Below are 13,489 nucleotides of genomic sequence, written 5' to 3' on the forward strand. Positions count from 1 at the left end.
TATTAACCTAAGTATTTTAATTGCTTTTTTCTATCACATAATATATACAGATATTAATACACAAGTACTCTCCATAAAGGAGAGAATGTGTCTTATATTTATTTCTGTATCTTTTTCCCTCACAACCATCCACATGGTATATGTCTAGAAAATATTTTTGAATGCATTAAAAAAAATGGTTAAAAGAATGTGTTATCCAAAAGCATGGAATTAGGAGGCCATCTTTTCCAAATACCTTGGTTAATTCCAGGCCTTTGGAGCACTGACATTCCCAATCAACAGAAGAAGCAACACAGGGTCAAGTTCTACTGTGCCATCTCAACAGAAAGCCACAAATAAATGCTGCAAAAATTCAAAACTGAAAAGGAAATGGAAGAGCATCTGCAGACTGATGAAAGTAAGCCCAAGTCCTCTTGGCAGCTTCCCTAAACCAGACAAATGCTAACATCTCATTCAAGTCCAAATCCCTCAACACTCCACCTCATTAAGAGAGACCTGAAGTCCCTAAATAATGCTAACACTCTCTTTTCAATATATAATTTGCCTAGGACAACCATGGAACAGGGACCCACTGACACATTTGTATTATTAATGACCTAACCCAAAGAAAAGATGGCTAAATCCAAGAAAAACAAATAGTTTTTAAAAAGCTAACGTGGCACAAAAACAGAAAAGGAAACTTAATTCTGGTAATATTTTTCAAAGTTATTAATGCTCAACTCATACCTGAGGGATAATCTTCTTTTTCTTATTATTTGCTGCATTGGGTCCAGAAAACAGCTTCTCCAGGGCAGCTAATGCTGCACTCGCCTTTGCCACTTTCTTGTTTGGACCTGCACCTCTGAATTTCTGTCCGTCTACTTCTACCTAAAATCAAGAACGACACTCTGCAGTTAGCCCATGCAATTCCTCTACGTAGTTCAATTTAAATGGATCATAACACAGAAAACACCAAAAGTCAAATAGTGCCACAAGAATAGACTCCGTCTAAAACTTATTTATGTATAAGCTCAGGATGTCCTATGTGTCTGAGGGCAAAACAGGCTGGCTTGTATCTAGGTACACACCTCCATCACAAAGCGCTTGTCATGGCTTCCACCAGTCTCTGAGATGAGTTCATACTTCAGACCTCTTCTTTTTTCATTGAGCTCCATTACAGGATTTTTGCCACTTGCTGTGAGGATAGGGCCCTGAGTTCTTACCTAAAAGGAGGTACAAGCAAGCAAGATTTCGAAGTATGAAATTTCTTATTATACAATTATACTTTGTCTCTGTTGAAAAAGAGGCTCAAACTTGTATTTTAAAGCATTCAGGAGCTAGTGCACGAGCACCTCCATATACAAATGACAAAGTATCTATAAAGGTATGAAAACTCTGCAAGCAATAAATGTCGCAGTCAGTCAGTCATCTGAACACCCTGCCTTTGAAGCAGGGCTGTCCCAATAGATGAGTATTCAAGAGGAATGTGGTCCTGCCATTACATGGTGCTCTCGGGTCTAATCTGTGGTTGTGGTGTTCGTGGTCTAAGAATAATAATCTAAATACCTAACAAAGTGGATAGAACTGTTGAGATTCAAATAAGTGTTCACTGTTTTTTTTCGTTAGGATTAGGAAAAAATAACTCAATTTAGGAGGTTGGAAGAAAATGCCCATTCACACCTTTCAGTATTTCTAGAGAGATTTAAGGGCACCTAAGGTAAAAAAAACAAACAAAACGAAACAGTGGGCTATAAACGATGGATTCTGAAATTTTAAAATAACAATAAAAGTTGTCATTCCCTGTCCCCAAGGAGCTATAGTGCAGTGGGAGGGACAGATATAATCACTGTAAAACAACGTATATTACAGAACAGATGTAAGTTAAGGAAACACAATAGAAGAACTCACTTTCTAGGGCCATCAGGATAATTTCCCTGGAAGTGACAACGTGAACCCACCCATAAAAGGGAGCTAAGTGTGCCAGACCACACTAAGGAGGAATCAAAGGAGAAGGGCATTCTGGACAGAAGGAAATGGCAGGAGGTTCAGTTGGGCTGAATGAAGAGGTGAGAAGAAGAATGCAGAACCTCACACTACAAACACCCCTACTGGAGCCGGATCATAATCACTGTGCATCAGGCACACGGGCTTTGCCTGTATCATGGATAGTGGAAAGACTAAAAGACTTTCATCTGGGAAAGTTCATAATTAGAGGTGGGTTGTAAAAAATTACTCTAGGAGTGATAGAAAGAACTGACTTTAAAAAAAGGTAAGAGTCGTGGGAAGAAAAGTAATTCTCATAAGAGTGTGAAGGCTCAAATGGAGAAGTTAGCACCAAAAGTAAAACAAACCGCAAAATACAGCTATGATTTTGAGGAAGACCCAAAGATTGAGGACTTTTTGAGGTTAGAGATCATGTCTTTAATTTCACCACAGTAACTGCTCAAGAAATGCTGAAAAAGAAATGAATGCCCAAAAGAATTATTATGTATATAAACCTAAAGGACAGCAAGATTCTCGCTACTATGGTAAGTGGTTGATGCTGTAGAAGTGAAACATTGAACTCTTTTTAAAGACAAGTTCAATAAACATTTCTGGGTCTTTTGTAATAAATATGACTTTCTGAAGAGCTTTTATAATCCACATTTCCAGTCTCCAGCTTTAAAAGGTAATCATTTTTTAAAAAACTAGTCTATGGTAAGCTCTCTCTGCTTGCCAAATCTGAAATCACTTTTATAAAAACAAGTCAAGATATAAAAATATTTGCATTCTAATCAGTTACTCCTACTTCAATGAAGAATAGGGCTTTGTGTCGCCCCCCATTATTACATCATACAGAAACAAAGCAGTGATGTATTCACTACCAAAAGCTCCATACACTCGTGACTGCTTTAGTGCAGCCACAATGCCCTCTTCCTTCCTAATTCCCTCCAAACTTAAAGGTCTGAGCCTCATAATTAATGAGCTCTTTCTCTTCTTAGGATTTCTAAAACTGCCAGCAAAACATCTTGCTCGCGCCCTAACCGGTTTGGCTCAGTGGATAGAGTGTCGGCCTGCAGACTTAAGGGTCCCAGGTTCGATTCCAGTCAAGGGCATGTACCTTGGTTGCGAGCACATTCCCAGTAGGGGGTGTGCAAGAGGCAGCTGATTGATGTTTCTCTCTCATTGATGTTTCTAAACTCTACATCCCTCTCCCTTACTCTCTGTAAAAAAATCAATGAAATATATTAAAAAACAAAAAGCAAAAAAAACCATCTTGCTCTGCCTGTGACTACCACTTGTGAATGACTGACTGGTCCTCTCAGAAGCCAGGTACCATGTCTACTATCCTCAACATCACACAAAGAGTCAAGCATGGTTTTTTACAGGCTTCAGTCCCCATCAGGCCCCTCCTCACTGGCCCACCTGGTACTTCTAAACATTTCCTTTCACAACTCCTTTATACCTACTAGTCTTCTGACCTAGAATGCCTTCTATCTCTTCCCTAAAAAATCCTACACATCATCTAAAACCTAGCTCACATTTTACTCCCTTTAATTTCACATGTGTGTAAGTTTCAATCATTTCCTACTTGGAGATTTTTACATTATTATATTCATTTTGCAATCACAGAGCTTTATCACATTACAGTGTAATTAGTTATAAACATGTCTTTTGCCCTTCTAGCCTGAGGGCATCTTGAGGCTCTGGACACATTTCTTCAGCAACTGGTAGTTAGCAGGTACTAAGAAGAGTTTAGTCCTTAATAAATACGCATTCTGAGAAATGACAAATTTTAAATGCTAATGTAAGCTATTACTGTTACTTGAAAGCCAACTTTCCTTATGTAGAATGCAATAAACAAGGGCTCCATGAATTCCCAAATATGCTGTGAATATATTGCTTGGATTCTGTGCCATTCTGGTGTCTGTGGTCATAAGCTCATAGGCCAGGACTTCCCCAGAGTCTGAGGAACATATTAGGTCAAGCTATATGTCTTTCTCAGAGCCGGTCCAACTCAATGATGACCCACTGCCCTCAGCTTAGCACAACTTCAAATAATCCAAATTTCTTCCACTAGATCTTCTGTTTCTTTGCTCTACAGTTACTGTTAATATACTTGTGAAATGCAGCAAAAGGGAAATGCTAGTTAAACATGTTGTGCAGTACACAGTACATTTACAGATTTTTTTTTTTAAATCCTCACTTGAGGATATGTTTTTACTGATTTTTTTAGAGAGAGAGGGGAAAGGAGAGAAAGAGAAACATGAATGTATGAGAGAAACATCAATCGGTTGTTTCTTGTACGTGCCCCCATGGGGGATGGAACCTGCAACTCAGGCTATGCCTGACCAGGATCCAACCAGTAAGCTTTTGGTGCACGGGACAATGCTACAACCATCTGAGCCCAACCAGCCAGGGCTTTTTACAGATATTTTTAGAATTAAGTGGGGAAAAAAACAAGAAGTAAAACTGTATAAAAATACTTATAGAGCCCTGGCCAGTGTTGCTCAATGATTAGTGCCAACCTGTGCACCAAAGGGTTGAGGGTTCAATTCCTGGGCAAGGGCATGTAGCTGAGTTGTTGCAGGTTAAATGCCCTGCCCAGTTGGGATGCGTGCAGTAGGCAACCAATTCATGTGTCTGTCTCATATCGATATTTCTCTCTCACATTGATGTTTCTCTTTCTGTCTCTCTTCCCCTCCCCCACTTCCGCTCTTAAAAAAAAAAAAAAATACCAAGTGAGAATTAAAATAAAAAATTATTAAAAAGGCTGGATGAAAATAAACCAAAATATTAATAATACCTGCCTTTGGAATATATCCATTTATATATACTTTTGACTTTCATTTATATTTTTCCATAGCTCTCAAGTTTTCTATAATGAATATTTTTTTCTAAGGAAAATAATGTATAAATATACCTCTAAGGTACTGGAGGTTTCAGTTGTAGAATTTCCAGTATTATTGCTTGAGTTTGAAGACACTGTTTCATTTTTGCTTTCATTATCTGATTTTTCATCGGAACTCATACATTCAATATCTGCATCAAACCCTGTTGGGTATCCCATTGCCTGCAATACCTGTACAAATTACATTAAGATTCAGTGTTATTCAAACAACAGAAACCACAGAGAATAGATGAAATATTAAAGACAACAGTTTCAAATCCACAACATTTGGATCTATTAACTACCTTGTAGGAAGAGCAAGATGGTACTATATACATATACAAATCCTTGGTTTTACCTACCAGGGTATCACCATAAAAATGAAAAAAAGCCTTTACAGAGTAATTAGGTTTAAATAAAGGATGATGGAAATGAAAACCTGAGGTTGCTCCTGGTTCATTTAATTTGGAGGTAAGAGATAGAGCAAATAGCCAAGTTCAACTAATGAGGTGAGGGGAGAAGTAAAACCGTACACTGGACTAGAAAGGAAAAGACAGGAGGGTCTAATCCTGTATTTCTCCTCTGGTCCTCAATTTTCCAATTTGCAAGACTGACTAGTTGACCTCTAAATTCTGTAATTCAACCCATTAGGAGAAATTAGCACAAAAAGGCCATCAAGAAGCTTTCTTTACCTTGAAACCAATTTTCCAGTCAATTACAAAATAACATCTGAAGCTTTCTCCTATTGGCCTCTTTGCTTTTAACTAAAACCATAAGTGAGACCTGGAAGAAAGCATTCAGTCTTTAGGTTTAGTCTCTATAAGAAGTGAACCAGGAACAATTTCAGGTTTGTATTTCCACCCCTTCCTCACAAGAACTGGTTATGGCTTGGCTTCCTCCAATGTTCATTCTTCTATAGTTCCAGTCAATGCCTGGCATTTCTTACCTTTCATAAAATAAGGTTTTCAGAGCTCTGTGTGTTTGTGTACGTACACACACACACACACACACACACACACACACACACACACACGCCTTTTAAAACCTCCTTCCAGATGACACTGCTTTTCAGTTTACAAGAGAAATACGTTCACCAGCACTTGTATAAGCTTCTTTTAAACAGGTTGATAATTGCACTGTCTGTTACTAATTTAAAGGTTTATATCAGAAAATAAAGAGAGAGGTTCCTAAAGATCCCTGTATTTAACTTTTGACTAATGTTTTAAGTTGCTGTAATGTAAAGGCACATCATATTTCTTTACAATCCCAGCTATACGTAACAGGTGTCTCTCAAAAAAAACTATTCTGAAAACTGATTAGAGGATGCCAGGGGCGAGAGACGTGGCAAGGGAGATCCACTACTATGGGACTTGAGAGGACTTTCTGGGTGAGAGGAAGTATTTTATATCTTGACAGAGGTGGTGGTTATATGATTATAAACATTTGCCCAAAACCATAATATCAATAAATGATTAACTTTCCTGCATATAAATTATATCTCAATAAAGTTGGCTTTAAAAAGACCATAAATAAAAATAAATGATTCTGATAATCACACAAATGACCAGCCAGGCAGCCCAGCCTTTATAAACAATGCCATCTTATATGACGGATTACCCATATAAATAAGGTAGTATCACTCTAAACAAAAAAAGAGCATAAGAACTCTGTACAAGAGAACTTGAAATTAATTTACCCAATTCATATGGAAAATCTGGCATTCTGTTGAACATTTGAAATCACAAATAAATTCCTTGTGTTAATTGGGAATAAAGCCAACCCTCCCCCCCCCCCCCCCCCCGCTTTTATTTTAACATCTTGAGTTCTAAAAGTAGTCAGGTAACTCTTGACACTGAGCACACACTCAAATCATTTGGTTACAACCTCATCAATCCACTGAGTCCTGCGAATGAATATGTTCTTCCTGAGAAATCACATCCCTGAGAGAACAGTTACTAGCCTGGAATTAACACTAGCTAACAAGCTGCAAGTCAAAAGCCAGAGTCACAAGTACATTTGATTTGTTCATTCCAATAAAAACTAGATAGAGACATGCAGTTTTGCCCCATTTAAAACAGGTAGTTAAAATAGCCTCATGTAAATTACTTAGCACCACTTCTCTGCCCTTTCTCACATATCAAATTCATTTATTTACCTGTTATTACAGTAACTTATTTCAATACATTCATAAATTATTTATATAACTAATAGATAATACCAAGGGATATAGAATACTTGCAATGCAGCTCAACTGACAAAATTTTCAAGTTAAGTAATTTCCAATGAATACATAATTCAAAGATTATTAACTGATATATGCTATAAAAGTTAAAAAAAAGTGTAGTCTTCAGACTTCTGGAATGAAAGTTTGTTTGAAATGAAAATTAAGGCTAAAAATTTGCTATACCAAAGAAAGGTGGGTTTCAAATGTCTAGCTAACAAATCCAACCTAATAAACACATCAAATGAGCTAAAATTCACAAGATGAGTCCTGGAAATAAGGGAAGTCCAGTGTAACCATGCCTTTTTTTTCTCACGATAGGGGGTTGAAACTAAGAAAGATGACATCCTAAAAGACTAGAGGCCAAGAATGAAAACACATAAACACACATTCTACCCCATGGCTCTCCAGTCAAAACAAAGTCCCATTCCTGGCTTCTGTCTGATAGAGATCTGATAGCTCCAAGAACCTCTCCAAAGAGCCTTCACTTCGTGTCCCCTTCTAACTGATCTTTTTTCCATAATGAATAAGATTCTTTCCATGAAATATGGCTGCTTTTGTCCCTACAGGTGTTATTTGTGAGGGACTCTAAGGAGAAATAACTGGAAGAGGAAAGGGAAGATTGACCACTGTAGGCTGCCTGCTACTGAGCAGCCAGGCTCTTGTGGCAGAAACTGATTTCTTGTTTTGATTCTATGGTGATTTGTCTTAACAGGTACAGAACCCTACCAAGCTTATTGAGTAAGAAATGCAAGGATTTTTATCAAGTGGAACCTACTTTCACAAATATATGTCTGACATTAATAGAAATCTCAATACATATTTAATTAATTAATAGATCATTCAAATGGGCTTTCTTCTTGACCTGGTAATTCTACCTGTAGAATACCTCTTTTTTTTTTTTTTAAATATATTTTATTCATTTTTTACAGAGAGGAAGGGAGAGAGATAGTTAGAAACAACGATGAGAGAGAAACATCGATCAGCTGCCTCCTGCACACCTCCTACTGGGGATGTGCCCACAACCAAGGTACATGCCCTTGACCGGAATCGAACCTGGGACCTTTCAGTCTGCAGGCTGACGCTCTATCCACTGAGCCAAACCGGTTTCGGCTGTAGAATACATCTTAAGGGATAATCATACTAGTTCAAAAAGATGTAAAGTAATCAACAGAAAGCATATGTACATTAATAAAAGAGAAATATGTAAATTGATCATCACTTTGCAACACCCACCAGCCAATCAGGAATGAGTATGCAAATTAGCGGGACAAAGCTGGCGGCGGCCATGGAGCCAGCTAGAGCAGGCTGGAGGCTTGGATCGCCCCTGGCGACGGAGGAAGCCAAGCTTCCCGCCTGCCTGGGCCGGCTGCCAAAGGAGGGGCCTGTGGGCGGTGGCAACGGAGCTGGCTTGAGTGCAGGAGGCTTGGGTCGCCCCGGCCGGCCGCCGAGGGAGGGGTCTGCAAACAACCCTCAGCCCCTCACCCAGGCTGGCCACACCACCATCAGGGTGAGGTTCCCCGCTGGGGGGCTTGCCCAGCCTGAAAATGGGCCTCAGCCCCTTACCCAGGCTGGCCACGCCCCCATGGGGTGAGGGTCTCCACTGAGGAGCGTGGCCAGCCTGCAAATAGCCATCAGCCCCTCACCTAGGCTGGCCAGGCACCCCAGCAAGGACTCCCACCCATGGGGGCGTGGCCAGCCTGCAAACAACCACAGGCCCCTTGCCAGGCCACCCCACCCCCCAAGGGAACACCCACCCTGATCCGGGACACCTTTCAGGGCAAACCAGCTGGCCCCCACCCGTGCACCAGGCTTCTATCTATACTAATAAAAGGGTAATATGCTAATTAGACTGGGAGACCTTCCGGATGTTCTTCTAGACAAAGCCATGGTGGCGGGCCTGAGGTAGAGGCAGTTAGGGGCCAAGAGGGGAGGGCAGTTGAGGGTGATCAGGCTGGCGGGGGGGGGGGGGGGGAGTTGGGGGCAAGCAGGCCGGCAGGCAGAGTGGTTAGGGGCAATCAGGCAGGCAGGCAGGTAAATGGTTAGGAGCCAGCAGTCCTGGATTGTGAGAGGGCCTAAACCGGCAGTCGGACATCCCTTGAGGGGTCCCAGATTGGAGAGGGTGCAGGCCAGGCTGAGGGACACCCGCCCCCCCCGCCCCCCGGTGCATGAATTTCGTGCACCAGGCCACTAGTAAATTTAAAAAAGGATTAGTGACATTGCGGTAGAATAGTAGTAATGCAATATTAGGCCATCAGTAAAAATGAGAACAATCTTTGTGATAACTATAAAAAAAACTCAATATATTTTTAGATGAACAAAGAAAACATGATCCTATTTTAAGTATATATTTTGTAGTTCCCATCATTCTTCACCTAAAACCCTTGGGGCCAGATTATTTTGAGAATTTATTACTTTTCAGAGTTTAGAAAGCTACTATAATATATTTACCATATATTTTTTAAATCTCCAGTGGTATTTCAGGTGCTACCCCATGTTTGGGCAAAGAAATAAATAAAATATTCACATTAAATGGAATAATAAAGACTGAAAATAGCCACACATCAATTCTGGTCAGATTTTCCCATCAAGTGAGTCTGCATCAAACTTAGGAAAGTATTTTTCATTTTTAGTGCTTTTTAGATTTTGAAATTGTAGGGAGACGGGGGGGGAGGGGGGGGGGCAGGATTTGGAAAAATACATACCAAAATGTTAATGGTTATTATGAGAACAAATAGCAATATGACAAATAAATCTTGTCATATTGCAAAATGTACCACTCTATTAACTTGCCCAAATTTTACTGAACGGCAATTTGCTATGAAGCCTCTAGTTTATACAGTATTAAAGGTTATTACAAAACAACTACAAACTGTATCTCTACATTATAGGCACCTTTTAAAAGATATCATTGCTATCCCTTTTACAAAGACCTACCTAAGGAGAATGCCCACCTAGTTTTTATACCAGAACAACTGTGACTCCAATATCACCTGTCAGTTCTTATGTCATAGACCGTGGATCAAGATTTCACCTGCTTTTGTGTCAGATGCCAGAGAACCTAGGTCTGTATTTGTGACTCATTCTCAGCATACATTATAGCTAAATTATCAAACTGTATTTTTAGCCTTATTCCTGGCTTCACCTTTTCCCTCATTCTTGGCCTTCTTCTGCCTCATAAACTCATACTATTTCATCATACCTGAAGTACCCTTTTTATAAACAAGACAGAACATATTGTTTTAGATTATTAAAGCTTAGTTCTTACTTCTCTGCATTGTTCTTATTATTACCTGACATGTAACTTATTCACTTATATATCTGTGGTCTGTCTCCCCAACATATCACACCAGACTGTAAGCTCCAGGAGGACAAAGACTTTGCTCCCTGCTGTATCCTTAGTTCTAGGATAATGTCTGCATCTACATTAATAATACATCTTGCAAAATGGAATGATCATGAAAATAGACCAATTATATCTTATGCCAGATTGCTACATAACAGAACTTCTAAGTGAAAAACTTATCTTCAGTCTACATGACCTTTGACATTTTCACATATGTTTGCAAGAGGTCAAATGTGCTCTTAGAGGGATTCCAATATTTAGGAATTTGCTACAAACCTACATGAATGACTAATTGGTTCAATCCTGTATCATATTACCTATGGAAATCCTCTGAAATACAGAAAAGGCACCAGGCACAAAGATAATGATCAAATTTATAACAGAAAAAGTCTGCAAATAGCAAAATATCCAATGATAAAGAAATGTTTAAACAAATAATATTATATCCATATCATGTTACTCATACAAACATTAAATATTATTTATGAAGCTTTTAATACAGGGGAAAACATTCATGACATGTTAAATGAAGAAAATCAGAGGGTAAAATTGGATAACTAAAACATATATATAAATATTAATCATCTGTCTCAGAAATATGCAACTAATATTTTTATTTTTCTTCTGTTTTCCAAATTTTATATAATCAACACATATTTTACAACCAAAAAAGAATTTTGTGACCAGAGATCACAAAACTCTTTATATTATTAAAATCTAAAAAAAGTTCTGTTAATTTATTATAGAAAAATAAGCACCTTATTTACAACATAAAATAGCAAAGCACTAGTAAGTAGAAGACATACAGTACCTTCACTGCTACATGAAGCTTTGCTGTTTTCTTGGATGGTCCTGAGGCTTCGTATGTTGTACCATCCACATCTACAGACATTGTGAAGACTGGGGCATGGACAGGGCCAGACTGAGATAAGAGCTTATACTGAAGCCCAGGCCTGATCTGATTTAGCCTCATTAGCGCATTCATAAGATCTATTGCTTTACTATCCAGAACTGTTAAAGAAAAAGGAGATCGAATATTAAACCATTTTGTTTTAATCTATGCATTTGTAGGTTCCTAGTGATCACTATAAATTTATCAAAATTTTTAAAACGAGAATTATAAAAACATACAAATAACTTCATCCTATATAATACTATAGAATAAAGAGGTAATATGGAGAGAAACCAAGATGGCGGCATAGGTAAAAACCTAAACTGCTGCCTCGCACAACGATTTCGAAACTACAACTAAAAGACAAAACGGACATCATCCAAGAACCACAGGAAGGCTGGCTGAGTGGAAATTCTACAACTAGAAGGAAAGAGAAAAGCACACAAAGACTCAGAGGAGCTGCAAAAGGCAGAGGTACGGAATTGCGCGTGTGCGTGGAGAGAGCTGGCAACTGAGTACATGGCTGGCTTTCTCAAACAGGAGGGAGACAAAAGCTCCGAAATGCTCTGAACTCCAGTTCCGGGCGAGGCTGTGGGGACCCAGACTCATACGGGGAGAAAATGGACTATCAGGAAAGAGAAAAGCACACTGAGACTCAGAGGAACTGCAGAAGGCAAAGGTATGGAGGCGCATGCGCGGAGAGGGCTGACAACTGAGTACGCGGCTGGCTTTCTCAATCGGCAGGGAGACAAAAGCTCCTGACTGCTCCGAACTCCAGTTCCGGGCGAGACTCTGGGGACCCAGACTTATTCGGGGAGAAACTGGATTGTCTGGCAGCAGGTGAAACTCGAGGGCAGCTTTCTCTCAGAGGTGCTTGCAGCGATTACGATGGGACACTGAGACCCAGGGGCCTCTTAGGGCAGGGCTGATGGGAAGCCATTGCTGTCTGCTCCGCCCTGAGACTCCGCCCCATCCAAGTTGAGCACAGAGGCTTTTGCAAGTCTTGTCTCATAAGGGTGTCTCCAGCACAGAAGTTCTCCCAGCGTAAACACAGCTGATCCTTACAGCCAATTGGCCTGGAGGTCAATTCCTCCAGTGATACCAACAACAATCAAGGCTTAACTACAACAAGACTGTGCACACAGCCCACAAAGGGGTGCACCAAGAGTGTCCACCTCAGGTAACTGGGGAGGCTGAGCCACTGGGCCCTATAGGACACTTAGCACACAAAGCCACTCTATTAACTCAGGGAAGCAGCCAAAATGCAGAAACAAAGAAACAGGTCACAAATGAAACAAATGGAGGAAAGCAAACGACTGGATATAGAGTTCAAAACCACGGTTATAAGGTTTTTCAAGAATTTTCTAGAAAAGGCCAATAAATTTAGTGAGACCCTCGAGGATATGAAAAAGGACCAACTAGAAATTAAGCATATGCTGACTGAAATAAAAAATAACAAACAGAGATCCAACAGCAGACTACAGGATTGCAAGAATCAAGTCAAAGATTTGAAATACAAAGAAGCAAAAAACACCCAATTGGAAAAGCAAAAAGCAAAAAGAACCCAAAAATATGAAGATAGTGTTAGGAGCCTCTGGGACAACTTCAAGCGTATCAACATCTGAATTATGGGGGTGCCAGAAGAAGAGAGAGAGCAAGATACTGAAAACCTATTTGAAGAAATAATGACAGAAAACTTCCCCCACCTGGTGAAAGAAATAGACTTACAACTCCAGGAAGCACAGAGAACCCCAAACAAAAGGAATCCAAAGAGGACCACACCAAGACACATCATAATTAAAATGCCAAGAGCAAAAGACAAAGAGAGAATATTAAAAGCAGTAAGAGAAAAACAGTTAGTTACCTACAAGGGAGCACCCATACGAATGTCAGTGGATTTCTAAACAGAAACTATGCAGGCCAGACAGAAGTGGCAAGAAATATTCAAAGTGATGAACAGCAAGAACCTACAACCAAGATTACTCTACCCAGCAAAGCTATCATTCAGAATTGAAGGGCAGATAAAGAGTTTCACAGATAAGAAAAAGCTAAAGGAGTTCATCACCGCCAAACCAGTATTGTATGAAATGCTAAAAGGTATTCTTTAAGAAGAGGAAGGAGAAGAAAAAGGTAAACATAAAAATTATGAACAACAAATACATATCTATCAACAAGTGAATC

At 39.6% G+C, this 13,489-nt stretch overlaps 1 protein-coding gene across 9 annotated transcripts in view; it reads right to left on the reverse strand.

Annotated features, from left to right (window-relative positions):
- Nucleotides 1–13,489, reverse strand: part of STRBP (spermatid perinuclear RNA binding protein) — a 147,784-nt gene that overhangs the window by 13,085 nt on the left and 121,210 nt on the right. For all 9 annotated transcript variants that reach the window (XM_080669541.1, XM_080669543.1, XM_080669544.1 and 6 more), the window contains 4 exons: nt 11,228–11,427; nt 4,883–5,041; nt 1,068–1,202; nt 727–867 (listed from right to left, as the gene is read on the reverse strand). In XM_080669541.1, the coding sequence (XP_080525667.1) occupies nt 727–867; nt 1,068–1,202; nt 4,883–5,041; nt 11,228–11,427 (635 nt within the window). The remainder of the gene's footprint in view (nt 1–726; nt 868–1,067; nt 1,203–4,882; nt 5,042–11,227; nt 11,428–13,489) is intronic.

This window comes from Plecotus auritus, assembly GCF_963455305.1.
Source record: "Plecotus auritus genome assembly, chromosome: 5".
Lineage (NCBI taxonomy): Eukaryota > Metazoa > Chordata > Mammalia > Chiroptera > Vespertilionidae > Plecotus > Plecotus auritus.